The sequence below is a fragment of the Leptidea sinapis genome, chromosome 18 (assembly GCF_905404315.1).
Source record: "Leptidea sinapis chromosome 18, ilLepSina1.1, whole genome shotgun sequence".
In the NCBI taxonomy this organism is placed as follows: Eukaryota; Metazoa; Arthropoda; class Insecta; order Lepidoptera; family Pieridae; genus Leptidea; species Leptidea sinapis.
Genome location: NC_066282.1, coordinates 12247990 through 12275663, shown reverse-complemented (window position 1 = coordinate 12275663; position 27674 = coordinate 12247990). Strand labels below are relative to the sequence as shown.

Below are 27674 nucleotides of genomic sequence, written 5' to 3'. Positions count from 1 at the left end.
GGAGCAGAATTGTCACAGATTGGTATCCCAGAGGTTGCACACGGAGCCAGAGGAGACCTCGAACAAGATGGGAGGATGAACTCAAACTCACAGCGGGCCCCAACTGGAGAAGAGTGACCCATGACAGACTCCAATGGAAAGAGCTAGAGGAGGCCTTTGCCAAGCGGCATACTAAGTTAAGAGACATCCTCTTACTTAGAATAAAAAGTGCTTAATAGATAATAGAATTGTCTAAATTGGCAATATTCAAAAAGAAGTTTTACCTCATCATCAATGCTTTTAGCCTTTTTATTCAAATCCTCTTCCTGCTCTTTCAACATAGCAATACACTTCTGTTCTGTCACTTCAAGTGAGGCGTCATAATTGCTTCCAGACTGAGGGTTAGAGCCAAGTCTGTAGCCGTAGCACATCGGCAAAAAGTCTTCCTCCTCAAATACTTGAGCTCTGCCAAATAAAAAAACATTATGTGAAAAAAGTTTTTTATTTTGTCAAAATTGATTCCTTTAGAATTATTTTTAATTTTAGTTAAAACACTATCAGCGCTTCGGAAGAAACGGCGAATCAAAAATACATGTTATTTTGATCAAACGTTCAGTATACTGATGTAAAGAATAATATACATAACAGTTTGAACGTGATAAAATAAAAATACTTATTTGTATGCATGTTTATAATAATTAAATAGCTATATTTTAATATGGAACTCTTTTCTTAAGCCTTATATACCCAATTTCTGTGAAGTTGTAAATAGTAGAAAAAATATATGTCATAAAGAATTTTCCCTTCTTACCCATGTCCACACTACTCTGGTACACACATTTATTTTTGTTTATGGAAGTGAAAGGCAAAAGAATATATGGGACAACTGATGAGTAACTGTCGTCCAAGCTCTTCAGCTCGCCTTTTAGATAGAATATGCTGTGAAATTGTTACTTACTTATTAATACAATCCCGTATACAGTCAAGTAATTTGTACACAGCAATACAATAGGCCTTTAATGTTTTATTTCCAATTAAATGAGGTTGATGTAAATATATATTAGTGAGCACAGTTTGTGCAAGGGAATGTCCTTCCAACCATGAGACAATACAGGCCATAGTCGCATCAATCACACCAATTATTTCACCAGGTTCTAGATCATCTACTTTTAGCTTGCCACACTGAAAAAAAAAGGGTATAAGAATGATTTATATCTATATACAGCGCGATGCTATAAGGGCGACATTAAATGAACACATGGTAGAGCTATCTAACCTTAATCGTAATAAAATTATATAAGTATAATTGAAAATTTCAAACAAACAAATTATATATTCATCATCATCAGCCGGAAGACATCCACTGCTGTACAAAGGCCTCCCCCAAACATTTCCATGACGATCGGTCGTGCGCTGCCCTCGTCCAACTTATTCCGGCGATCTTGACCAGATCGTCGGTCCACCTTGTGGGGGTCTTCACTTTCGCAATCATTAGGACTATGCCGATAATTTTGGTTATTATATGGATCTCCTCATTTCTGATTCGATCTCGCAGGGAAACTCATAACCCACGCATAACCCTCTCCATTGCCCTCTGAGCGACAATGAGCTTTCTCATAAGGCCCATAGTTAGCAACCATGTCTGCGTACCGTAATTCATCACTGGCAACACACACTGGTTAAAAACCTTCGTCTTGACACTGTGGTATTATATATAAAGAAAACAAATATTTAATCACCCCTACGTGGTCGCATAAAGTACGGAACGAGATACATGTCAGTGCGTAAGCTAACACTCAGCTACTAGATTTCTTGCAGATTGTTCCAAAATGATTTTATGGAAAATTTATTTATTTCGATGAATTTTATTTTCGTATGTTTAAGTAGTTCTACCCTTGTATTTATTTAATGTCGCCACTGTAGCGACACACTGTATATCAAGTATATCTAATTGTAAATCATCACCAATGCTAATACCTCGATCGCAGCACCAGAGGTATCAAAAATGCATGATATGACAGACTGGAAATCGAGCAAACCCCTCAGGCTATTTAATTCTACATTTTATTGCATGATACTACATAATACATTGTAACGTAAAGAAAAACAAATCCCGCTCAGTTACTTGCACTGTTCTTCTCAGATCTGAGGCATACTAATTGTTTATGTTGTATGTAGTTGTTTGATGTTGAATAAGTGATTTTAAATCTTATTTTTAGTAAAAATATTTGAATTTGTATTGTTGGCTGTTAAGGTATACACTTTATATTTATTGATTCCAATAGTCAGTAGATTGAGTGGTTTACATAATAGAATGAAAAAATAATAGTTCTCTGCCTGGGAGCTCCTTGAGACATAAGATGTTAAGTCTCATTTGCCCAGTAATTTCACTGGCTAAGGCGACCTTCTGACCGAAACACAATAATGCTAACACATTACTGCTTCACTGTCGGAATAGGTGCTAGTAGCGTTTATTATAAATATTATAATAAGTATAGTTAAATAATTACTGCTAAAGCCTGCTGGAAGTTCAGCGGCTTAGGATTTCCTCTGTTGCACAACATTCCTGCATCCATCTTTGGGTCCATCATTTCAATAGCTGACATTGCTTCAAATAGCCCAAATAAATGTCCATCATGAAGAAGCTCTCCCAATTGCAAGTCTGGAAATGTTATTTAATTTAGATTAAAAAGATTGCCTGTAGAATATACATAAAAATAGCTTAGAAAAGTAGAAAATAATTTTGTTTGCTAGAATTATAAATTCTAATGGAGAGTGACAATTATAAAGGCTTACTTATAGAGAACATAATTCAATTGTAAACAAAGGTTTCTTAATAATATCTCAATACACTAGAATCTATACAATTATAGCTCTAATAAAATAATATAACAATTAAAGTTCTTGAAAACTGTTGCACTGCATTTAAAGTCACTTAGTTACAGCTAGCTTATTGATATTTATATATTAAAAAAGAAATAATAGTTTAATATGTTATACATACCTTGAATATGACTAAAGAAATCAGTGGTTATATCAACCCAGTTGTAAGTGACTTCTGGTGAAGTCCCAAGAGAATCCATTGTCCTATAAACAAATGAAAGCATGGATGATAACGGATATGGCTTGTCATTACATTCAAACTTCAGTGACCAGTATCATTTCCTTTTTTATACATATCAAATCAAAATAACTTTATTCATGTAGGAAGTGACACTTATGAATGTAAAAAAAAAAATCTTTTTGAATCTACCTCTACTTTGTAAAGGGTTGAGTTAATGAGAAGAAGTAGCATGAAACTCATTGCCACTCTTTTATATAAATATTTATATTCCCATCGATTTACAAATAATTTCAATTACAATATAATATGTAAAATGATGCAACAAACATACTCAAATGTCAAATAGTCAATGACTATAAGAGTCGGAAGATAGGTAGGCTCATGTGATGGGGGGCTCAGCTGCCCATGGACATCCACAGCACCAGGAGTCAAGAGAAGTGTTGCCTTCCTTTCAGGTGGGAGTTTGGTCTATTCTTAAAGGTCTATAAGTTTGGGAAAACAGCAGCCTGTAATTGATTCCACAAAGTAGCTGTGTGAAGCAAGAAATTTCTTGCAAATTGTGTGCATTTATTTTGGTTAAAAAAATATTTTTATATATTAATACAGCTACAATACCGCTATAATCCGAACCCATTCTAATCCTTTAATTGACTCACTAAATACATGCCTTGGAAGGGCTGACAAAGTACATTTCTGTGCCAGAAAAAATGCTTTTATTTAAATTGAGAGAAAAAGATTTTTATTCATTATTGAATACATCAGACAAGCTAAAATATTGGATTGGTTGTTTATATGTGTGCATCTACATAATTTTACAATATTATTTGTTTTTATTTCATAAAGATGCAGGAATCCGAACAGGTGGTATGTTTTTGGAGTTTGTACTAGAGGCACTGCTATATATCTGAAAATGATGTACTGAGAAGAGGCCTAATGGAATGTGCACAGAACAAGAGAGGTTGTATATGATTGATGAGAGCAGAGAGGTCAGCAAAGTATCTATGACTAAGGCCTACTTGTGGCAACACCTCTGCACATATGATTGTACTTTTTGTGACTATTTTGTCCCAAGAGTAATGACAGTTCACCATGTTCAGCAAGTTTGATATTAGTATTGTTAAATAGCACTTTATAAAGTAGTGAGGTAAAGAAAAAGTAGTACTTAAATAAAGTCAATAGGAATTATGTGTAGAAATAACTGCCGAGTTGCTTCAATAATTATTGAAACTTAATGTAACTACAAGGACACTTTTATACAATAGACAGATCTAAATGAATATGAAATAGTGTCAAAACAGTGGAAACACCATAAACACCACCACCACAATGAAAGCTTTACATTAATCAAAATAATTTTAGTCGTTCTTTTAAGTACACAAACCTACCCAAGCAGTGTGAACATAAAAACTGTATACCTACCTGCTTTGATTGTTAAAGTGCACTATTTATTTTCAGAACAATATTTTTTTACTATAATAATATTTATGAAGCGGTCATAATAGTTTTGAACTTCCTTATATTTTGAAGAGATTTTGAGTCATAAAACTGTCGTATTATAAAAAATATTGTTAATAATTTTAGACAACACCGTGCAATCTTTACTTTACTAACCCATTACCGCAAGAATTATCGTTAATATCGCCCATTAAAGTAAATTTCAGGCCTAAGAAATGTAACAACAAATATAACCTCTACTAAATAATATTATTATGTATGTTTAGGAAAGGTGTTCTTACAACCTTTTGGTAAAGTTCACCTTTTTATTCGAATCTTACGTTGTTTAATACTTAAATGTAATGCAATTCATGGATATTTCCTTTCCGATAATACAATTATTCCGATTCCCAAATTTGTTCTATTCCAAAAATTTAGTATAGTATTTATTGTTAGCTGTCAAAATCAAATTTTATGGACACTTTTGACAGTTGACACTGACTGCACAATTCGATCTTATAGTAGAAAGTACCCAAGTCCCAATGTAGAGATCACTTCTTGTGTGAATGTGGCTTAGACGAAGGTACTGTCTCTGATATAGTATTTTCCTGTCCTAAACTTCTTCATCCCCTTTATGTCGTTTTTCCACCGAAATTTCCCCGTCTAGTAAACCTAGAATGTTTGTTAACGTCTGTGTTTAGTCCATATTGTATTTTTTTATGGAAATATGTGAAATATAATAATAGTTGTAAATATGTAATGTAAAGTGTATTTTGTATAATATTGTGTTGTTCCAGGCTAGAAACTAACCATATAAAATAACACAATACTCAAAAAAACCTGCCACTTATAAACACCACTGCCACTTATACCACTTATAGACAGAGTACCGCCATATTATGTTAGCGTGTTTGGATATTTTACCAACGCTATAGCTACACATAACTATACCTACTTTAAAATTATTTAGCTACATAGCTATGGTTAAATAATAAAAATAAAAAGAAATCCATTAATTTTTTTCAATTCAAAATAATTGCCAAGTCACGTCACAATGCCGTGACTTTTTATTAATTTGGATTTTGGAGAATTAATATCATATTTCTATGACAGCAGCGACATCTCTGTGCAGGTTTTGTATTAATTGTATTGCTATCAAATTAAAATGCTTTTAATAGGGGTTAAAGAAGGCAGTAAACACTTTATTTTCTAAAGAATATATTTATTAAAAAAATATATGTGTTAGATAAAATATTGTATACGTGAATATGACGCCGCTTATCAATATTTGTCATAGGGATTGACCAAAAACAAAACACTACACACTTCACTAATCCACTAAAACTAGCTCACATGAACATTTCTTTAGTCTCGCCGTAATGAGGAGTGCGTTTATCTATTACGTTAGTATAATAAGTTTATGATTTATTGGTACTTTTTAATTTTTATAGTTATGCGTGAACACATTGTTGCGATACAACTAAGATTGTATACCTACCCTGATACCCATTTACAAATAATAGAATTACTACAAAAGTGCTTAAATCTTAGAATGGATGCACGATCATTTAGCTATTCTGGGGAATGAAAGTTCAGATATATATGAAAACTCAGCGTCATAAACAGAATTCCTCCAATACCTCCAAATATTCTCTAGCGACTTGAGCACTACTCTGAAACTCACGATGTATAACGATATAGTTGGTCGAACATTTAAAAAAAATAGAAAACTTCGAAATGAAAATCCGATAGCGAATTCCAAACTGAAATACCACTTTCATCGTGTCATACCCATATCTAAAATTAGGGTTCTCGAATGCAAGAATCCAGTATTTTCAACAATTTTTCCACCTATGTCATAAATCATGCCTGAAATTCAATATTTCTGGCTATACCTAAAATAGGTGATCACGCTTTTTGTGTCTGTGGTCTGATGAAGGAAATCTATTATATTATGTTCTCCTCTTTATTTATTTTTAACATCTTGTCTGGTAATAGTATATTCTAAGAATTTTGTAGAATCTAGTGACATGATCATGTTGCTGTAGAAAATATTTTTTTAATCTAAGTAAAATGGTTAAATAGCTTTTAACAATATTAAACTAATATTAAGCTTATAAGTCAAGATGTATTTATATATTATTACTAATATGTTTTAATGTTTGCACGCTTTGTATCAATATGTATAACAAGAAATAATACTATACAAGGTATGATATTAGCTCTTCAAATAATTTCCATGTAAAGTGTAATAGAAATCTTTACAGTTTTTAATAAAATAAATAGAAAGTTTTACAGGTAAATAGAAAGTTCTAATATTTTCGCTCACAGAATGTAAACATTTAACACTTTGGCAAGTCAGCACTTGATCGAATAATAAATGTATATTAGGGAGGGAGAAAAGTAGGTCATTCTCACCAGCGGATGGTGGAAAGCGTGGTGCGTGCCTACACGTTTTTCCCACCTGGATAAAAAGTTCGAATTTAGTCCCTGGTACGACGGACTAACTTTTAGTCTTGCCGGGAGAGAATCTGCCACTTTTTTCCCTAGTAAGAGGGATTAAATTCACAGCTTTTCATCGAGATGGGAAAAAAAATTCTAATAATTATAATGTGTTGTAGCGTATAGACCACGTGACAGCCCGATAATACGTGACCAGTTATTTGTCAATGTACGCTAGTGGTTTAATATTCAAAATACTAAGGAACTAATGCCAAGCGTGGCGACTGTTTACGAATTTTCAATTAAAATCTGTTCCATAAACTAAAGATTCGTTTACCTTTTTTATCTTGCTGTATCTCTTCTGTGTTGCACACTTTGTCTATACAACTAATATATTGTTAGTCTATGGTACGTAGTACGCCAACACCTACGTATCCACGTACGTAATGTACCTCGACGTCGGAGCTTCCTTCCATACAGGGTTTTAGCCCCTATTTGTATGAAAATTTCACCGCCTTTAGTAAAACACACTCTGTCAACAATTCACCTGTCCGTGCTAAATAACTATTGCTGTTTATGAAATACATCCCACTAACAGACAGATGGACGGATGTATAATGGAACGTTACTCTTAATAAGAAGTAAAGGTCTAATTTGGATTTTTGAAGTGATAATTTCTTATGGGAGGTTAAACCGCTTCGTAACGTAACGCGTTACGGCGCCAGTCTGTCTGGCTTCCCTTTCTCTCACGCATACGGATCCTCCTCTCTCACTCTAACCAACTGTTATGTTTATAGAATTAAATAATGATACTAATAATGTATAGACACAAAATTCTAATATACATATTCAAGAATTGTAACTAAGAATAAAATATTTTTTATAATCAATAAAAGAATTTATTAATTAATAATATTTCCTTACATTATCATATTAATGTACATAAAATTTAAGTAATAACTTGAGCTTATCTCAAGTTAAACAATTTCAATATTAAAGAGATCAAAGATTAGTTAAAGTTATGACTTCTTTAAAACCGTGTTTGGGATATTACAAAATTTTTGACTAATTCAGTCAAACTAAAAAAATCCATATTAGAGCGCTTTCGCACTACTTCCGACCCGAATCCGATCCGTACCCGTGAAAACACGGTCCGGTGTGTTGTCGTAGAACTATTACTACGGTTGACGGAAAGAAATCGGATGATGGAAGCCGGATCTAGTGCGTAAAGTACCATAGAAATAGTTCTACGACTACTTCGGACCGTGTTTTCACAGATACGGATCGGACTCTGACCGGAAAGCGCTCTTAAAGTCAGAAATAGACAAAATATTTGTTTATCTATATACATGTTTATCTATATATATTTATATACATATTTTTATTGACCATGTAAATTATTGCAATAGTAAGAAAACAATATTCGAAATCTAAATATATTTAATGCTGTTCTTGAAAATTGGATTTGCAGTTATGTTTTTGTCCTCAAAGACCGGATCGTACACGTCACTATTAACCTGGGTAGGCTCTACAGCTGTTGTTGTGGTTGAGTCTGTTTGATTGTTGCTACCTCCAGGTTTCGATAGTCCTACACCTCCGGCTCCCATATCCATGCAATCGAAATGCAGTATCTGGGAAAATAACACATTCAAAATCAAAATTATATTCTAGTTTTTAAAGTGATATTATTATTATATTATTTCCACTTCTAGGATTAATACACAAATGAAATTTGAAAACAAAATTTTATGAACGATGCGGGACTAGAACCCATGACCTCTCGCATTCCGTACGAGTGCTCTTCTAGCTGAGCCAACCGTTCGAGTGACGTATCGTCATAAAATCTTGTATGCTTTGTTCAACCCTCAGGTTGTGGCTTCATAGTAGTGATATATAGGCACGTGAATGGACAACTTGCCTCAAATCGGCTTAATCTCTCTAATAGCAAAGAAAATAAAAGTAATACGTAGAATATCTTCGCGATAATTATGTCAACAGACAATTAATATTGACAGTTGGCAATGTACCATCCATTATTGACCATTGCTTCAATCATATCGATACACTAAAGAAATAAAATAAATTAGTTACGTTTTTGAAAGTTTCATGAAAATAAGGGACGACACGAGCAGCACGTTCAGCTGATGGTAATCGAAACGCCCTGCCAATTACAATGTAGTGCCACTCAGGATTTTTGAAAAGTCGAAAATTTTTGAGCGGCACTACAATTGCAGTCGTCACCTAGAGACTCATTTGCCCAGTAATTTCACTACCTACGGCGCCCTTCAGACCGAACCGCAGTAATGTTTACACATTACTGCTTCATGGCAGAAATAGGCGCCGTTGTGGTACTCATAAACTAGCCGGTATCCTGTGCGAAGAAGCCTCCCACTGGTCGTCTCGCGCTTAACCAGCATGATTCAACGCTAGTAGGGAAGATGTTCTACGTAATAGGGTGCCGCATGCTGCAAGCATTTTACTAAAAGCAGATCCAACAGAAATCTCTTGCATGAAGTTTAGATTAGTTAAATATATTCGAGAGATGTAGCGTGGCGAGGTACTATTCTACTCGTAGACAAGATAGCGTATAGAGTCTATAGACGGCCTGACAGCCAGATAGTGCGAGATTATATCTGATTTTTTAAATGTTTGCGTTGTCTATACGGTAGTATATTATAATATATAGTTCTACTCATAGGATCAAGTGAAAATTTGCAATGGTAGCCATTATTGTTATGGATAAGTGTCTTAAGCATAGCTATAGTACCTAAAGCTTATATAATACTAGCTGCCCCGACAGACATTGTTCTGTAGATGAAAAACAAAATACTGTTTTATAGGAATTTGCCAATAATATTTCAAAACATCAAGAATTATTTCGTAAAAAATGCTCCCTGTTGTTATAATGAAATTGTTTTACAGCGGAACTGTCAAACCGTGCTTCACTATATTCTCTCATAGAAAATATGTCCATACAAAACAAATATTGAAAATAAAAATAATTATGGCTCCCGAATGGAAATAAAATCTATCTCTCAAGTTGGACCAAACAGCACACCATGAAGTAATCCCCATTAAAATCCGTTCATTAGTTTAGGAGTTCATCGCGGACAAACAACGTGTCACGTAATTTATATATATTAAGATATTATTACATGTGCTTAGGCAAACAGTAATCGATCTTATTAACCTTACAGTTCTAGCGTAGAATTTTTGCAGGCAGTAAAGAGAAAGTAATTCTAGCCTAAGCAAATATATATTTTTCTAAGCAAATGTTTTTAAAACATTCTGAAGATATATGAAATTTTCCATAAAGAATCTTGATAGAGTTATTTATAATTTATGTATTAAGCTTAATAAAATCTTTTGTAAGACTTTCTTACCAAAACTGGTGCCTTGTCCACTCTTGTGTCCATATCCATACAAATATGAAATTTGCCATCGACAACAGAAACATCAAAGAGGCGCACACACATGTCTACAAGACCCGGCGGTAGGTAGGGCACAGGTACTGGGACACAGAATGGTGGCGGATTTCTGGCTGTAAAAATTGCACATGGGTCACATGTGATTCAAATTCAAATACAAATTAGGCTTTTTTATTAATTTTATTTTAAGACTTTTTCAAAGTAATGGCAAATAAACTTTATTCAATTAAGCTTAAACTAAGCGCTTTTGAATCGTTATTATAAATATTTCTTTTAAATTACTGAATCTACCATATTATGGTCGGAAAAAGTAGAGCTCGTGAGGAGAATATACAATTAACCCTTCTTTTCAATCAATAGAGTATTTTACACTGTCTATAAGCACTAAAAGCATTTTAAAAGCAAATATTGTACGCACTTCTTTGTAAGTCAGCATTTGATGATCTTTTGATCTCATCTACTGTCAGAACAGAGCGTGCCCGTTTTTGGCAATAACACAAAATGAGTCGGGCTTTTGGTTACAAGCCTTGCCTTCTGCGCCGATTGGAACGCTACTTGACAATATGACATTGTCAATATGCGTTTTATTCCGGCTAGGTATAAAACTGAATGAACCACATCAAAGTAGATGTGGCGTTCAGTTAGATGCTCTTGGGCGTCACGGGTTATCCTGACTAAAATCGGCAGGTCAAATCAGTCATCACGCCAGCATTAATGAAGTCATCCGCAGGGCTTTTGCCGCTCTTAATATACCAACTGTTTTAGAGCCAAATGGCATTACCCGCCGTGATGGCAGGCGTCCTGATGGAATGACGCTGGTGGCTTGGGCACGAGGAAGGGAGCTGGTGTGAGACGCGACATGTGTCGACACTCTGGCTCCTTCTCATGTCCAAGTTACGTCACTTGGTTTTGGAGCTGCAGCTTCGACTGCCGAAGACGGAACACCAGAGGAACCAGAGGGACGCGCGTTGAAATCACGCAAGATTACGATTTCAAAGAAGGGGATTTATGCAAGCACGTCGTCAAATGCCGCTGGAACGCAGCCACACACGCATAGATGCGGACGCGGTCCTCAAAGTACACGGAGCCAGAGAGTAGACAGGTCCCTACCCTCAAAATTGCCGCCTCTAACGTACACACCGGGGTACGGCATGAGGCAAAAAATTATGCTCATTTTTGTACCCAGGGTACGTTAAATATGATGTATCTATATATTCCTATAATTAATTTCACGCTGAAATAATTTTTTAATATTCATCTTTGCTACAAACGAACCGATTTTAATCGAACCATCTGAACATGTTCATTCGAATTCGCTCTTGCAAAAAGGTTGCTGAACTAATAACGCTCCGTATGAACCCGTTGTACGGTTACCGTACCGTTGTAAGGGCTTACGTACCTACATGTAGTATCTGATAAGATACATAAATTATATTTGTAATATTAATTTCATTAATCATCAAAAATCATTATAAATATACGAATTTTCAAAGCTGTTATGTATAGATTGCACATTTTTGCTGGAGTTTACGTATATTCCCAAAGAGAGACAAACTCATGTATCGTTTATAAAAAACAATGTTAATTAAACTGGATTTAGTGTTGGACCAATGTGTAATTTAAGAGAAACCTCCTTGAAAGACCTAAAAGTTTCGTTCTGTATTGGGGGCTCGAAGAAATCGATGGTATTTAACTATAAGATATACCGCATGGTCTATAGAACTCTTACATGATCACAATATTCATAAAAATAACCGAATTTTTAGCTTCATATATTTATGTAGTGACTACAATATAATAAATACCTGAGTACGTATTTTGGAAGACAGTAGCGTTGTTCACCTTGACGTCCATATTGAAAATAGAGTCCTCGGGCTCGTAACTCAAAACTGTGCACGCTACAAGAATATAATATAAGTTTTTAATATTCTCTCATACATACAAACGGAAGACATTATTTTCATAAAAAAATAGTAGAAATCGAGGAATATTTGCGATTTCTTTTGCTTAATTAGCATAAAAATGTTTGAAAACACTAAACAAATATAACAGAATACTTAATTTCTCATACTATATAGAAGTCACGTAGTTCTAAAATGCAGTAATATGTAGCTAAACATACTTCTTCTGTCATAATTTAATGTTTGAATTCTAATTCCCGTGCAACAAGTGCATTGCATTTGCTTGCACTCGCAAGGTCCCCCAGAAAATGGCAAACGCAGCAACCATCCCGGCTTATACCAGGGTCTAGGCATCATTCTTCGTATTGTCTGAAAATTGTGTCACAATTTATGTATTTTAATACAGTTAAGTATGCAATAATTTAAAAAAACATATAAAAATATTATGTACTTCATTTGTATTTAGGTCGTAGTACACGGAGAAATCAGTAACGTCCATAACTTTGTCTTGATATCTGTTCCAAAAATCAATGTGTCTCGATCTTTTAACAGTTTCTGCAATAACAATATATATATATTGAATAATATTATTGATAATCAAAGTTTTATGAATGAATACAATACGTTATACTTATTTTAACTTATAAACATTTAGTTTGATAGAATACGAAATATAACCAAAATGTATTACCTATAGGTGGACCAACACAATACACGACTAAAACTATAAATACTGCGAGCTCTTTCATTTTTATTTCAATTTAATGTTCCCTCAATATACAGAGTATCGTTCACAAAGTACACAATTCAAATGACAACACAATCGTAGTTATGTCAACACTAACAGATATAGGATGGACATAATATATTTGTATGCAAGATGCGGTGCTCGATCGTTACTAACTTGCGAGGCTTTCTAAAGAAACTCCTGAGCATGTAGACGCACCACCACTGTCCATCATTAAATATCCATTTTCAATATCGTGCTCAGATATTTTCCCAGTAAATCGAGGCTAAGTGATTGAGAGAAATAAATTAGATGTGTTATTATCTGCTTTCGTGATGGTCTACGTTTACTTTTCACGCGATCGGAGCGTATCGTATATTGATAAATAAAACATCAACACAGCTCAATAATTTATTAAATTAAAATAAATAAGTTAGTAATTTTACAAACTATAACTAAATAATATTAATACACACAATGAAATATCCTTATTATTCAAAGTTTATGCGTAATTTATTCATCAAAGATTTCAAGAAGAGACCGGACAATATTCTGTTCATCATATTCTTCAATATCATCATCACCAGCATCTATTACAGCATCAACACCACCTTGTGGGTTTGGAATAGGAAGACCTCCGTTTTCTTCAGGTTTAATCATTGCGAGACCATTTGCCCCCATTCTGTAACAGTTAAAGCATTTTAAAACTATCGTCATTATAACTACATCATCTAATTACAATTTAAATGGGCGTTAGTAATCATTTAAGGTCGGCCTTTGTCCTATTCTATAACAACAAAGTAGTACGCTGTTTATACTTAATACATTTCTATATTTATGATTGTAAATTTTTTCATTGGTATGCCATAGTGTATGAACGATTACCGTTATTTAACAGGAAGCAAGACTGACAAATAATACCACGGCCTTAGTGGAAGAAGATGTAATGACTATTTGTGGAGGTTTGTAGATATGACAGTGTCTAATTATTAAAACGATGCAAGTTTTCATAGTACCTATACAATATGTGATTCTTAGAGTGTTGAAGTGTTTTCAAACATCTGTGATGGAGCTTCAGAGAAATATAATATTGGTAGTTCACAAAAGACATACTAATAGACTAAAGTATTACAAGTTGTGGCAAGCAATTCTAGATTCTTACTGTCCTAATAATTTTATAAGGTTGAGTTTAGGAACCATGAAAAAAAGATAGAGAAAATAAATCGAACTAGTCAACAAAACAAAAAAACGGGTAATATTACCTTAAACAGTCAAATACAAAATTAAATAGCTCCAGCTGTCTCCATTTTCCATTCATTGCTAAGCAAAAGTGAAAGTTTCTGCCAGGAAAAAAGACGTTGTAGAAGCGACCGCATACTTTTAAGTTTGGCATTCTTGGTGGATTTATACATATTGGTTTTGGGTTCTTGCCTGGAATCAACAAAATATTATAAAATGTGGTTCACTATTACATGGTTATATTATTACAATTATTTTTAAATTTTATAAATTACCTGACATGGAATCTTCATAGAGTACACGGTCGTTAAGTGACATGGCGACATCGAAAGCGAAATCTCCAGGGTGATAAGTTACTTTCATACAAGCCTTCTGCTTGAAGAGATCGAGAACGTAGCCAGTACAGCATTTGCAGATCCCTAGTGAACAGGTACACCGTCTATTTGATGAAGTATCGTTTTGAACGTCTTCATTCTGCCTCGCATAATACGACAGCACAGAAAAATTTCCCATCTTCAGTTTTGATATTAGCAAAGAGTTATTTGAGTTTGCGACATTATCAGCGGTGGTTAAAATAGTATTAGACTCTGTAATTAAAGATTTACTGATATATCATTCCAGGAAAAATTTTATTCATTTATGACAAAAATTATGTAAATGCCAATATTATACACTGCGATATATTTACAGCTTCAGCATTTCACAAAATTTATATCTAGTCTATGCATATAATGCAAAAAATACTCAAATGGTTTCAAATTTAATAGCATATATAATGAGTAAGTTGAGAATGCAAATAAATCATAAAAAAACTCAAAAGATTTGAGAGTTCAGGCGGTGCATCAACCTACCCACACCATGAGTAAAATTAAAGGAGTTATGTATCTCATGAAAAGTTCTGTTAAAGCAAATCGATTAATTAAATAACACCTTTTTAGAACTCCTAAAAGCAAACCAGAATATAATACAAAAAGTTAGATAAGAAAAAAACTTTCCACCTTATCTTTTGTAAGATGTAGGTAAAATATGTTTAGATAATTAGAAATAATATGATGATAAGAAACATATTTTCAATATTATTATATTCGATCGTAAGCGAATGTTCTTCACACTTGACCCCTATTTTTTGTGGGTTAATGAGAAATAATGATGTCACTCTAATTAATTTGAATAGAAATTTAACCTTTCTATACTTCAACATTGAATTTGACCTTTATATTACTAAAGATGTTATCTATAACAAAATTAAGTTAAGTTAAATGTTAAAATTTACCTTTAATAAATCCATGACAAAGGGGAATTATTGAGGTCACTGCTAAGACTGTTAAAAATAGTTTTTCCAACATCTTGGAGCTTAACATGGCGCGAACGTGTTCGTAAATCCGTCGTATGAATAAGGTTTACCTCTTTGCATTTCACCACAACACGTTCCGTGGTGGCAGCGAATTATTTGATCCTATTGGTCAACTTTCACAAACAATGAATTGGAAGGAATCTTGACTGAGAGACAACTATACATAAATTAAATATCATTTAATTAAAGTAATAGGTGTGTAGATCTTAAAAGATACTTTATTAACAACATAAATAACGACACGACTAGTTTTAAAAAATCCTAATTTAAATTTCTTCCATCAAAGAGTCCACCAATAGCACCTCCAATAGCATCTAGAGGTCCCCCTGAGCCCCCACTGAAGATACCTCCACTTGGCCTACGATTCCCACCAAGTATTGCACCAGCTGTTTCCAAAACGGATCCCCCACCATTATTATTGCTTCCACTTCCAAACAAATTGATAGGTTTTGGACCTGATGATACTGGCTTAGGTTTGAGGCCTGTTTGCACTCCTGATGATCCAAACCTATGATAAAAGGTTTATTTAAAGGTATCTTTAATATAGGGCATATTGAAGTTAAAAGCAGGCTGATTAGAAATTATGTGTCATTATAATTAGATTTTTTCTTGTTAATATATAAATGATTCCTTTACCCGAAACATCTAAAAGAAGCAGAATATACAGGGAATCCAGCTATGTCAGCGTTTATGTCTAAACAAGCAAATGCGTTTCCGTTTCGTATACGGATGTTACTGATTTCTGCGCACACTCTTACAAAGGGAGCACGTCTTGGATTTATGCAAATAGGTGGTGGATTGCTTGCTGTAAAAACAATCAAAACATAAATATGCATAAATAATACACACATTTGAGGTGAAGATATTTTTCTCCATAAATTTATGGCACTTACCAGAAACTCTTGTTCTAACTACAGTTTTATTGTTGACACTTAATCGTACATCAAACACGAAGTCTTCAGGGACAAACGTTATGTTTCCACATGTTTTCATTTTAAATCTTTCTAAGATAGCCCCTGTACAGCATCCACATTGACCGGATAAACACGTACATGGGAATCTTATCACAGTTCCATTTACACCTCCAGTTGGAGCTATAGGTTGATCTTGGACGGTTGTTGGCTTTTGAGTAACTATAGATGGTGTGCTTGATATAATAGGTTCTTGGCTAACAGGCTCTTCAAATATTTCTACTGGTGTTGTGATATCAGATACTTCATCCTCCTCTTCAATATTTACTTCATTTTCATCATTATCCGCCACCTGTATCGGTACAACAATCGTCACGGGAGATTTTAAAACTGTTTTTGGTTCAAATGCTTGTATCCATACATCTCTGGGTACTTGAAAGTTAATTATTGAATACGATTGATCTTCTTTGTCTAAAAATTCTCCTAAAATAATTCAATAAAAACGTTATTATTTTATTATCATATGTTTTTTGTTTGTTTCAAATTCAAACTTACCATGATCCCCAAGACATTGATTAATTGATGAATATCCAATTAAAAGTAACAATGTAATTTTAAAATTCATGAACATGTTTGAGCAAAGCATTGTATGATTTATAGATGCATTATATTTACAACAGTTTCGCCTGGCTGGTTGATTGAAATTGTTGTTGGAACATGACAACCCCACCTATTTAAATGTTCAGAACAGAGTTACAATGCACTGTTTCTACCGCACGGTCAATGAACATAACAAACAAGTTTTAAATTTTAATGAACAGTAGTGAAGAGAAAGTTGTATTTAAAATGACAGTATTGATTCCAACTTTCTGTATTGGGAACGCAAATGGAATAAAGAGTTCTAGATAAATACTATTAGCATTTTAAACGGTTAGTGCGTACAATATATTAAGTTGTATTGTGTAGTGAAAAATTTGAATTTTGAATAATTCTTACCTGATAATTATTGCCTGAAGGGTATTATTATCACTTATTAAACCTTTTGAACTAATTTTACATTTGTAATTATTGTCAACATAATAGTCTTATATCATATATAATATACCCTGTCAAGATCGTTGGAATACGTTGGATGGGGAGTAGAGCAAGACCGATCGTCACGTAAATCTTTGGGGGAGGCCTATATGATGATGATCATGATAATATAACTATTCTCACATTTATTTTGTTTTGAAATTATAAATAAAGAACACTTCACCACGATTCTCATGAATCCTTAAATATTAAATAGTAGCTTTGTTATTTACATATTATAAAAAGTTTTTTTCCCTTATTCACTACACTTAAAATGTTATGCGCTCCCGATCTTTAGGCCCTGTTCCAACAGCATTATTTACGAGTTAACTGACGATAGGCGAAAAACAGCTATCTAGCCATTGTCTTTTTCTACGCGCACTCTATATTATTCACTACAAGCCATTAATTAATCTTTTTCAGAGGATAAGTGACGAAATGACAAGTGAGACGAGCAACAATGCAATGCCGCTCAGGATTCTCGATTTAACCGTTTTGGAACAGAATTAAGAATTGTTCAGAGCGGCATAAGATGTTCAGTCTCATTAGACCAGTAATTTCACTAGCTAGCGCTCTCATCTAAGCTAAACTCAATAACGCACATTACTGCTTCACGATAAAAAAAAGCTGCCACTGTCCCTCTCCCGCTCATTTAGAAGCCTTCCACTTGTAAGAACGTAGGCTTATTTCAGAGGATATTATCCTGTTAGCAAGAATTTAATTGTTCTCTTGGGTTATTTAATAAAAAATTGACACATAATTTTTCGTGCACAGCAGCTCTCGTACAAATTTGCCAATTGCTTTCCACGTTTTTTTTAACTTTAGAGGGGGCAGGATATTCACGTGATGGAGAGTGGTGAGGCAGCCGCCCATGAACATTCGCGAAACCAGGGAGCAAGAGATGCGTAACGTAAATTAACACTATTAAAGAAATATTGTTTTTACTCAATAAACGAATATTATCAAACGAAGTGGTAACTGGCACCAATACTATCATTACCAATAATATTATATTTTTTGTGATTATCTTTACTACATTATCTCTTAGCATTTCATTAATTATTGTAATTGTGTATTGTAGGGTCATTTAGATATGACTTTACGTTGGTCAAATTAAATGTAGCCGTAATTATTGATTATGTTAGGCTTATAATATTGCATGTCTGTCAAGACGAAACATGTGCCTGCTCTCGAATTTGTAACAACTTTACTTGTGAATGTTTCTGGCAAATAAAGAACTTTGACTTTGACTGTAGGTCATTTTGTGATGCAAAGCAACTAATATGATATTCTCACTTTTATAAATGAACATCTAATAAAGGACGATGACCAGCAATAGTAAGCCTACCAAGAGCATTAATAAAACTTGAGCTAAGCATCAGTGTTTTAAAACTCTTTGGAGTTACTAAAGTGTCTGAGCCGGGATATTGTAGAAGATTTTAACTAATAGGCTTAAAACACCTCTACTAATTCTATACATACAATACTATATGTTTTATTAGGTATCGAAGATCAGTCATAATGGTCTATCATGTCACCGAAGACCGAGTCGTTTCACAATCATGCCATTTATCAGACTTTTGCTATCGTCAACTGGCTATTGATTCCTTAGTCATATCAAATCAAAGTCCAGCTTTTTTCGTGTTATGTAAAATGTTTTGCACCGCGCCTATTTCTGTCGTAAAGCAGTAATGTGTAAACATTACTGTGTTTCGGTATGAAGGGCGCCGTAGCTATTGAAATTACTGGGCAAATACCTAAGACATCTTATGTCTCAAGGTGACCAGTGCAATTGTAGTGCCGCTCAGAATTTTTAGGTTTTTCAAGAATCCTAAGTGGCACTGCATTGTAGTAGGGCGTATCAATTACCATCAGCTGAACGTCCTGCTCGTCTCGTCCCTTATTTTAATACAAAAATGGTTAAACATTTTTTTCTCAAGAAGGTGTTCCCACTCTTTCTTTATTTCTGTATATCAGTTATATGTTGGACGCCTCCAACATGCATTGCTCTGCGGATGACAGTACTGGTGATGCCGTATATATGGGTCATGCAGGTCTTTCACGTGACATCGTCGATCAGTGCCGAAAGGAAAAGCCAAAATGGCTTCGAAGAAGGTGGCCGTCATAAATACGTCATCTACAGTCCGGTTTTCAAGGAACTTTTTTCCACGTACAACTATGCTGTGGAATGAGCTTCTTTGTGCTGTTTTTCCGTAACGGTACAATTTTTTTTCAAAAACAGCGCGTACACTGATCTAAAACGTTGGCAACGCACCTGTGATTCCTCTGGTGTTGCAACATGTGACCCGTGCGCTCGTTTGTGTCCCTCTTCCTTTTATTTCATTAATAAGTTAATACAAATTACCTTCAGAGATTATTTAGGCCAGGTCGCAATTTTACCGGAAACGCATATATGAACTTCTCCTTCAATATGGAAATTTCATGCAATAATCTCTATATAGAATCATGCTGTTGTTTTTACTACGATTTTAAATCGACCAATTTAATATCAAGATTCTGGATTTAGATAAATTTTAAATTAAAGATCAATGATTAAAATCGACTGTTAGCTACTGTAAGAAGACGATCTGATGTCTAAAACTGAATCTACTGTTAGGTTTTTTTTCATTATGACAATTATTGACCCTTGTATTATAAGAAATTACAAAATACATGCTAAATATTGAGACACCACCCATAGTGAGAAGTGATTAGATTATGAACGGATGGGTCAAATATTGTAAATGTATCTTTAATCTTTAATAATCAGTTTTAGGTTACTTAGAAGTTTGAAGTGCTGATATAAATAATACTGCACAGCAGCAAATTGGTCTTTGAGAACTAGCACAATATTTTCAATTGTAAAATATGGAAATATGCATAATATACAAACTTCATCGATGCTTCTAAATACTTGTACAAATCCATAACAAAAGTCAAATTAATTTTGTATTTAGTAAAGGGGAGAAAAATTTAAGGTACGTTATAATAATTTTATTAAGTAAAATATACAATTTCAGAATAAATTACTATTTACAGAGGTGATAATAAGTTATGAAATAAATAAGTTAACTAATTTTTAACTAAAATAAATAAGTCTTGACTCTTTCTACAACCACTGGCCTCGCATCATTTTATTTTGCCGTGAACGCCCTTTTCGTCGTTCCATTTCCACATCAGGTAAATCCAAGCTTTCATTGATTTCGTCTATTGCAGCCATGTAGTCATAATCATTATTTTTATTATTGTTGTTACGTTTATGTTTTTGTGGCTTTCCATTTTGATTTTTATTATTTTTATTATTTCTTTTGTTTCGCCCAAATAATCCCAATTCATGCCCAACACTTTCTCCTATTTCCGCTAAATCAAAATCTAAATCTTCTAAGTCAATACCCCCATCACCTCTATGCTTCTTTTTGGGTAAACTCAAACCCTCATATTCTATTTGCACGTTGATATTATGCCCTCGACTCTCATCTACAGCAGCGTCCTTATTAGATGTTTGTTCTTCTGATTGTGAATCAAGATTATGAACTATCTGAACCGTCTCTTCATGTACATCGTCATCTACTTCCGTTGCAAAGGGTATTGTAGAATGGGGTCTTGGTGTTATTGTTTGAACTTTTTCGTATGTCATTTGTTCTTCACTAAGCTTACTATCTCCTTTGTTATTACTCGGTATTATCTGCGTTACTGGTACAACAGACAGTTGGCCAGTTATGTGCGCAAGTGACATTTCTAATCCAGGATCTGAGAAGCTTGTTGAGCCTTTCAGTGTTGTTGCTGATTCTGTTACATCTGGTTTATCGTTCATTGATACAGTTGTTTCATGTAATTGAATATTTTCAACATTTGATAAAGTTTCTAGAGTGTTATCCCAATTTGTCGAATGAGTTAGTTGTGTTTCAGCGCTCACAGACACCTCAGGAGAGGATGCTGGAGTAATTGATGCTGAATTTTTTTCTGCTGAAGTAGTTGGCCGTCTTATAGGTCTACGCGTCGGAATACGATTAACCGGGCGTACTCTAATCGTCGTGGGTCGTCCTACTGGCCTTTGTGGAACCCTAGTAATGGGTCGTCTCGTTGTTGTGCGACGTGAAGGTCTAGGACGTCGAGTGGTGGTGGATGGTGATGGTAACGCTGCCTGTTTATTCTTATTTTTGTTTGGCTTTTTGTTATTTCCTCCAGTCGATCCAAATAGTCCTCCTAATAAGTCTTCTCCTAAAAGACTAAAACCGGTGTAGTCTTCACTATCGACATCATTCGCAGCATCTAATTCCCCTGAAATTTAAATCGATTCAATATTATGCTAAAATTAAGTGAAAAATCTTAATAAAATAGAAATTTCTGTAAAAATACTCAACTAACCATCATCATCATCACCTTCTTCATCTTCATCATCGTCGTCGGCGTCAACATCATCATCATCATCATCGGCTCCAAGACCGAAGTCATCTTCCTCATCATCGTCATCATCATCATCCTCATCCTCTGTTTCTTTCTCATCTTGAGGTACTAAAGGGAGTGGATCTGCAGGTTCCGAGGTAACTCCTCTTTGTCCAAATTTGAAACATGATACCCTTACGGCAGCTTCAACGGCATTTTTAGCTTGCAGTTCTAAACCAAGACAAGCCCTGAATTCTTCTCCTGTTCTTGCTATATTGTAAACGCGTCCACAAAACTTTGAAATGCCTCCAGGCAGAGGCATGCAAACAGGACTCGGCTTGCGACCTATTAATATCAAAATAATAATTTAAAATACTTCATATTTCAAACATACCGCTTAATCATACGAGAATACGTACTAGCAACTGTTCGATTTGTTATAATTTTATTTCCAAAACTGAGTGATATCGACATCTTATCCCCATTGAGGTACATCAAAGAAGCACATCCTGAAAATAAATATAATATTTTTATTACTTTAGACAGCTATATGTAAATTGACTGGGATAGCGATACAGTTTACCTTAATCCTACATTCAAACGAGAAAGGTTCTAACTAAAATTGTTTTTTAACATAGTCAAAGCCAAAGTCAAAATAAATTAAACTTTATTCAGATAGGCTTAAACTAAGCGCTTTTGAATCGCCATTATAAATAATTAATTTAAATTATTTAACCTACAAAATATTTGGAAAAGTAGAGCTAGTGAGAAAAACTTACAAGAAACTCAACGGCCACTCTATTAAATCAAATAGATTATTTAACATTGGCTGTAAACATAACAAATTATTTTGTATGGTGCTGCATGCAATTTAATATGAATCATATGTTGCAGCTGTTAAAAAGCGATTTAAATATGAAATATTTCATAAAAAGTAATCTACACTCTATAGCATAGAGTCTATACTGATGTTGTAAAAGAAAGGAAAGATTTGATCGTTTGTTTGCATTGAATAGGCTCCGAAACTACTAAACCAATTTGAAAAATTCTTTCAATGCTGGGAAGCTATATTCCCAGGTGACATAGGCTATATTACATTTTCAAAAAAATTATTTAATTAATTAATTCCCTTCTAAAACTCCAATTATCTAACCCCAGGTTTAAAAATATTCTATACATCGCGTGCGCTGCGGAAAGTATTGATGATAGAATAAAATAATGTACTACGACTTTGCAGAACACATCATTATTTACACTAAAAGTGTTTAGTCAGCATATTTTATAAGTGTTCTTTTATTTTAATAATTTAATTGAAATGTCGCTACTGCGTGCTCAGTCCTGTGTGAATATGGCATAAGCTATAAATATAAACTATTTAAATATAAATTATATATTAGATGCATCGACGAGAAGTTAAATTTAAAAACCTGATAATGGGTTCGAACATACGTCGATAGATTACTATTAGAGGCTAGAAACCTCAAATTAAATTGATTATGAGTCTATAATTTTATCTGGATTTTATGTGCATTAAGTTCCTTGTCAGATTTTTAAGGAAAAAACGATGACGAAGGTGGGCCATGTAATGTATTACTAATAAAATCATCATCCATATTTATGAAGTTATTATTAATAGTAAAAAAAAAAACAAATAAATGAATAGATGAATAGATAATCTCACCTGGACCGTTTAAGTTAACCACTGGTACTGCAAAATCTCTGCAGCAGTTACATAAGGATTCTGAACATTTACAATACTTGTTCAGACTATTATCTTCGATTTTTGTGTCGTCATTTCCATTGCGTAGACCTTTGTTATTAGTCTTATGTCTACCTGTAAACATTGACCATTTTCACTGACACTTGATATTGACAAATTAATAATTTATGAGAAAGCAGGCACGAAACCAACTTTCATCACGCACAAGTGGCTAGTAACTTATTATCGATTGTATTTGGTTACTAAATGAAATATTCTGTAAGTTTCAAACATATTAATCTACATGTGTATAATATTGTTATTAATTCTTCAAACTTCCATTTAAATCCATAATCGATTAAAGTTTTGAAAGAATGTTAACTTTAACATGGGCATTAAATATAGTTACTATATAAAGTGTGTAGATATATATTTTAATATCGATAAGTGATTCATCAAAAATTGTATGGAACAAGTTTTATATAATTGGCTATGTATAGCTTTCTAAAATGAGAATATCAAATCATTCGGTCATGTAGCTAAGTAGTATACAAGTCTTATATTTTTAAAGGAACATAAGTTATGTGACCTTTTGATACGCTTACATACGTGAATATGTCATATATACATAGTTAAAAGTAAAATTCCTAACAAATTTACTTTTACGATAATTATCTGTATAAACTATAAACATTTCTCATATTCATGTACAGATACTTACGTAATTAATTATTTATTTTTAGTTTAATTATTAAATTAATTTAAAAAAATGTAACCTTCTTCTAATTAATGCACTCGCCTTATTAAACAATATTATCTTATTTAACATAGTGTTAGTAAATATTATATTATAATATTTTTACATACCTATTTCCTTTGACGCAGCAAACGCAAGTAACACAAATATCAATAGAAGCTCAAACACTAGGGAGAGCTTCATTTTAAAGCCCTACCCTGCCTGAAAACAATAAAATATGTCAAAAACCACCTTATTATAATTCACATAAATCTTACAAACTTTCTTAAAGTCGAATGTAAATAGCCTATTACGTTTAAAATAATAATAATGTAAAAATACCAAAGTGTATTTACGAAGCTTTTTAAGCTGCAAGCGCGTTTATATCTTTAGTACAGAACAAATTTCACAAATAAAAATTTTAAAGAAATATATCGTTTTTTATTACAGAACTTACCTTGTTAGTGACTTATATATGACTCCTCGAAAAATATTCAACTTCAAAAATATATCGCGCAATAAGTCACACCTCCGCCGATGTTCGCTTGCTATTAATGTGTAATTATTAAAAATAGCTGACAGCCCCTAAAACGTAGCCGACGTTATCGTGTGCCACACTGATTTCATATAACCCACTATAACCACTTCGACATAACCGGAGAAATGTGAGCCGATGCACGAGAAAGGAAAACGAAAACAAGAGACGACTGTCTCTATCTAACTTGTACGAAATGTAAAGGAGAGGGGCAGTAGACGCACTTGGACGGCTATGTAGAATACAGTGTCAAGCGCATGTACTAATTTTCCGTCTGATGAACAAGGATGGGAATTGAGAATGTTGTTGTACGATCTAGAAGGAATGTAAGCCAATATAGCAATTAATATTCAAACACATCAAACAGTTAAATATAAATTTAAATTAAGTCGGTTACAGTTATTTTTTTAATTGATTAGTGGTGAGATATTAGTTTGTCTACTGTTCATAACTTCAAGTTTTCAGAATCGTGAGAAATAGTAAGAAAGTCGTAACCTCCTTCCAACTCACATCATAGAATATATTACATATTTTATTATTAAACTTCTTTTCACTTGCATTTATTTATTTGTCTATTTAAATTGCGTTACATGTGACTTAGTTACTAAAAAAAATTGAAGTAAAAAATTATCACATGCACCTCGTAAGGCAGAGAGCAATGAACAACAGAGGGGCAGACATTCAACAAATTTCCCTTTAAGTATTCATTAATAGAATACTAATATTTTTCCAAAAGTAATTTTTTCAAAGAGCTAATGATTTTTTTAATATTGATGTCGGCTGTTAAGTATTCTGGTTACTTATGATAAATTTTAATTGACATTGGATAGGGACCTAAACTATATAATGTTAATTTAGATTTGGGTATTTTCTTAAAAACTTACATATTTCAAGTATATATTTGCACGGTAATGTTAGGATATTTAGATTTTGCAAATGAGGTTTGCAGCTTGTGGACTTAAGCACTATTAAATTACCTTGAATTAACAAAAATGTCATCAAATATTAAAATATACTGTAAGAAAATTTATTGAAGTAGGCGTTACTTTGCGGAAATATATAATTATCCAAATGATTTGAGCCAAAATCTAAATCTGAATCCTCGTGCCGAATTGTTAAAAGTCAAATATTGGCGGAATTAACCCTAAAGGAAACTCAAATCATTTGGATAATATATTGTAATACAAAAGAAATAATCACTAGATAATATTATTAAACGAAGTCCTCCACCGCGTCTGTCTGTTTGTTCGCAATAAACTTAAAAACTACTGAACAAATTTTCATTATGTTTCACCAATGGAAAGCGTGATTCTCAAGGAAGGTTGAAGTATATAATTTGTTGAGTCTTATATAAATTAACGATATTTGTTGTAGGTGTCGGAAAAAATAAGCCTACTCTAAGCTTTCAACGAAAATGCTGTCTAAACTCTTTGAGATATAACAAAATAATATTTGGTGGAATTGTGTATCTTACATAGTTCTATAGAAAAGTATGCGATGCCATCGCATACTTTTATGTCTATCTCTTAAGGAGAACATACTATATCCATTTTAATACTTTGAAAATTGGCTTTTATAAAGCGGTAGTGTAAAAGCTGTTTACACAAATACTATACTTTATTAATCCTTATAATTTTATTACTACATAATTAAGATCATTCATTTCCGATGGCTGTAGCCCACATTATTCCTGAATACTTCGGTACTTTCTTTTGCGTGTGTCGGGTCAGCTAGTATTTAATAAACCTACATTTAAATAAATATAAAAACGTATATATTATATATGTATTGTTAATTTATCATACTGAAGTAATGTGCCATTACAAATCGGGTTGAGTATTAAAACGGGCTACAAGCGCCTAGTATAGTAACGATGGCATCAAGCAGGGTCACTTTCTACCGGGAGAAAGTTGTATTCCATCCGACACCGGACTTGTGTTCGTTTTGTGTCCACGTCATTCCTCGTAATATTTAATAGCCACACTGTTATTATTATGGTAATAAGGATCATTGTTAATATAATAATGGTAATTCACAAATAAATATTACACATATGAAATTACGGTTATACGGAATAGGGTAATTTTTGCGTCACGAACAATTGTTGCTGTCAATGTGATTATTTTCGGCTCTTTTATATTGTTACAGTATCTCTATTTTTTAACGAATGTAATTAATGTCCTTTGGAAGAAGGTAATTTATCTCCTAGATGCTGGCTCCTTTTAGTGTGAAGCACACTGCATTCATTATTTATGGGGGAGAGGGGGCAATTCATGATATCCCAGATGCTGGTTCCTTTTATTTTGTAGTGTACTGCATTATTTTTATTTATTTATTTAATTCAGAGAGATCTTCATTGATATATTAGTAAATGTATTTGTAACAATATTTCTTATGGACTATGTTAGTATTATTAGTGAAATATAGGTACTGGTAAACCTAGAGTTAACTAAATAAAAGCAATCGCAGAGGATTTTGCAGGGATTTGTGGGATGGAGAAGGTAATTTATGTTCTCCCATATGATTGCTAGTTTAAGTGTGACTGTGTGTGAATAGATTCAGAGATCCAGACTCAGTGTGGAGCGCACTGCTTTCACAAACGGACCTTTTTATAATTTTTATTTCTATAAATCATTTTGATCACTTCCAAGTGATGACTTACCGACCATTTAGACCAATTCTATTAGTTATTAGTCGTTAAATACGTTCGTTTTAATAATCCAATTACCACTATAAAACTTGTCACTGGTCTCTCTCTATCTCTA

The 27674-nt window shown here is 33.4% G+C and overlaps 5 protein-coding genes across 10 annotated transcripts in view; all 5 read right to left on the bottom strand.

Moving 5' to 3' along the window:
• The window catches only part of LOC126969540 (N-alpha-acetyltransferase 35, NatC auxiliary subunit), a 28646-nt gene extending 23713 nt beyond the window's left edge, over positions 1 to 4933 (bottom strand). The window contains exons 1-5 of one of the 5 annotated variants that reach the window (XM_050815031.1): positions 4800 to 4933; positions 2984 to 3066; positions 2490 to 2641; positions 938 to 1161; positions 264 to 444 (exon numbers count right to left, since the gene is read on the bottom strand). In XM_050815031.1, coding sequence (XP_050670988.1) covers positions 264 to 444; positions 938 to 1161; positions 2490 to 2641; positions 2984 to 3062 — 636 coding nt within the window. In that variant the 5' untranslated portion in view covers positions 3063 to 3066; positions 4800 to 4933. The other 4 variants (XM_050815034.1, XM_050815033.1, XM_050815029.1 and 1 more) reach the window with 4 other exon arrangements.
• A 3408-nt stretch (positions 4934 to 8341) lies between these two features.
• Positions 8342 to 13122, bottom strand: LOC126969598 (uncharacterized). The gene is made up of 6 exons (XM_050815141.1): positions 12940 to 13122; positions 12700 to 12803; positions 12470 to 12617; positions 12153 to 12245; positions 10303 to 10460; positions 8342 to 8550 (listed from the first exon to the last, which is right to left on the bottom strand). Exons 1-6 carry the CDS (start codon positions 12995 to 12997, stop codon positions 8350 to 8352), a joined length of 762 nt encoding a protein of 253 aa, XP_050671098.1. The 5' UTR covers positions 12998 to 13122; the 3' UTR covers positions 8342 to 8349.
• Positions 13123 to 13373: 251 nt separating this feature from the next.
• On the bottom strand, positions 13374 to 15613 carry LOC126969601 (uncharacterized). 2 transcript variants are annotated; one of them, XM_050815144.1, is made up of 4 exons: positions 15488 to 15613; positions 14490 to 14801; positions 14238 to 14406; positions 13374 to 13657 (listed from the first exon to the last, which is right to left on the bottom strand). In XM_050815144.1, the coding sequence occupies exons 1-4, from the start codon at positions 15573 to 15575 to the stop codon at positions 13489 to 13491; spliced, it is 738 nt and encodes a 245-aa protein (XP_050671101.1). In that variant the 5' UTR covers positions 15576 to 15613; the 3' UTR covers positions 13374 to 13488. The 2 variants fall into 2 exon arrangements, with proteins under 2 accessions (XP_050671101.1, XP_050671102.1); XM_050815145.1 differs by lacking the exon at positions 15488 to 15613 and having other exon boundaries at positions 14490 to 14877.
• A 115-nt stretch (positions 15614 to 15728) lies between these two features.
• Positions 15729 to 17173, bottom strand: LOC126969582 (uncharacterized). Its single transcript, XM_050815117.1, has 4 exons — positions 17035 to 17173; positions 16462 to 16962; positions 16205 to 16373; positions 15729 to 16076 (listed from the first exon to the last, which is right to left on the bottom strand). The coding sequence occupies exons 1-4, from the start codon at positions 17123 to 17125 to the stop codon at positions 15830 to 15832; spliced, it is 1008 nt and encodes a 335-aa protein (XP_050671074.1). The 5' UTR covers positions 17126 to 17173; the 3' UTR covers positions 15729 to 15829.
• Positions 17174 to 20532: 3359 nt separating this feature from the next.
• LOC126969544 (myosin-G heavy chain-like) lies at positions 20533 to 25005 on the bottom strand. Its single transcript, XM_050815039.1, has 6 exons — positions 24832 to 25005; positions 24506 to 24596; positions 23621 to 23773; positions 22359 to 22448; positions 21922 to 22284; positions 20533 to 21834 (listed from the first exon to the last, which is right to left on the bottom strand). Exons 2-6 carry the CDS (start codon positions 24576 to 24578, stop codon positions 20663 to 20665), a joined length of 1851 nt encoding a protein of 616 aa, XP_050670996.1. The 5' UTR covers positions 24579 to 24596; positions 24832 to 25005; the 3' UTR covers positions 20533 to 20662.
• Positions 25006 to 27674: the final 2669 nt, after the last annotated feature.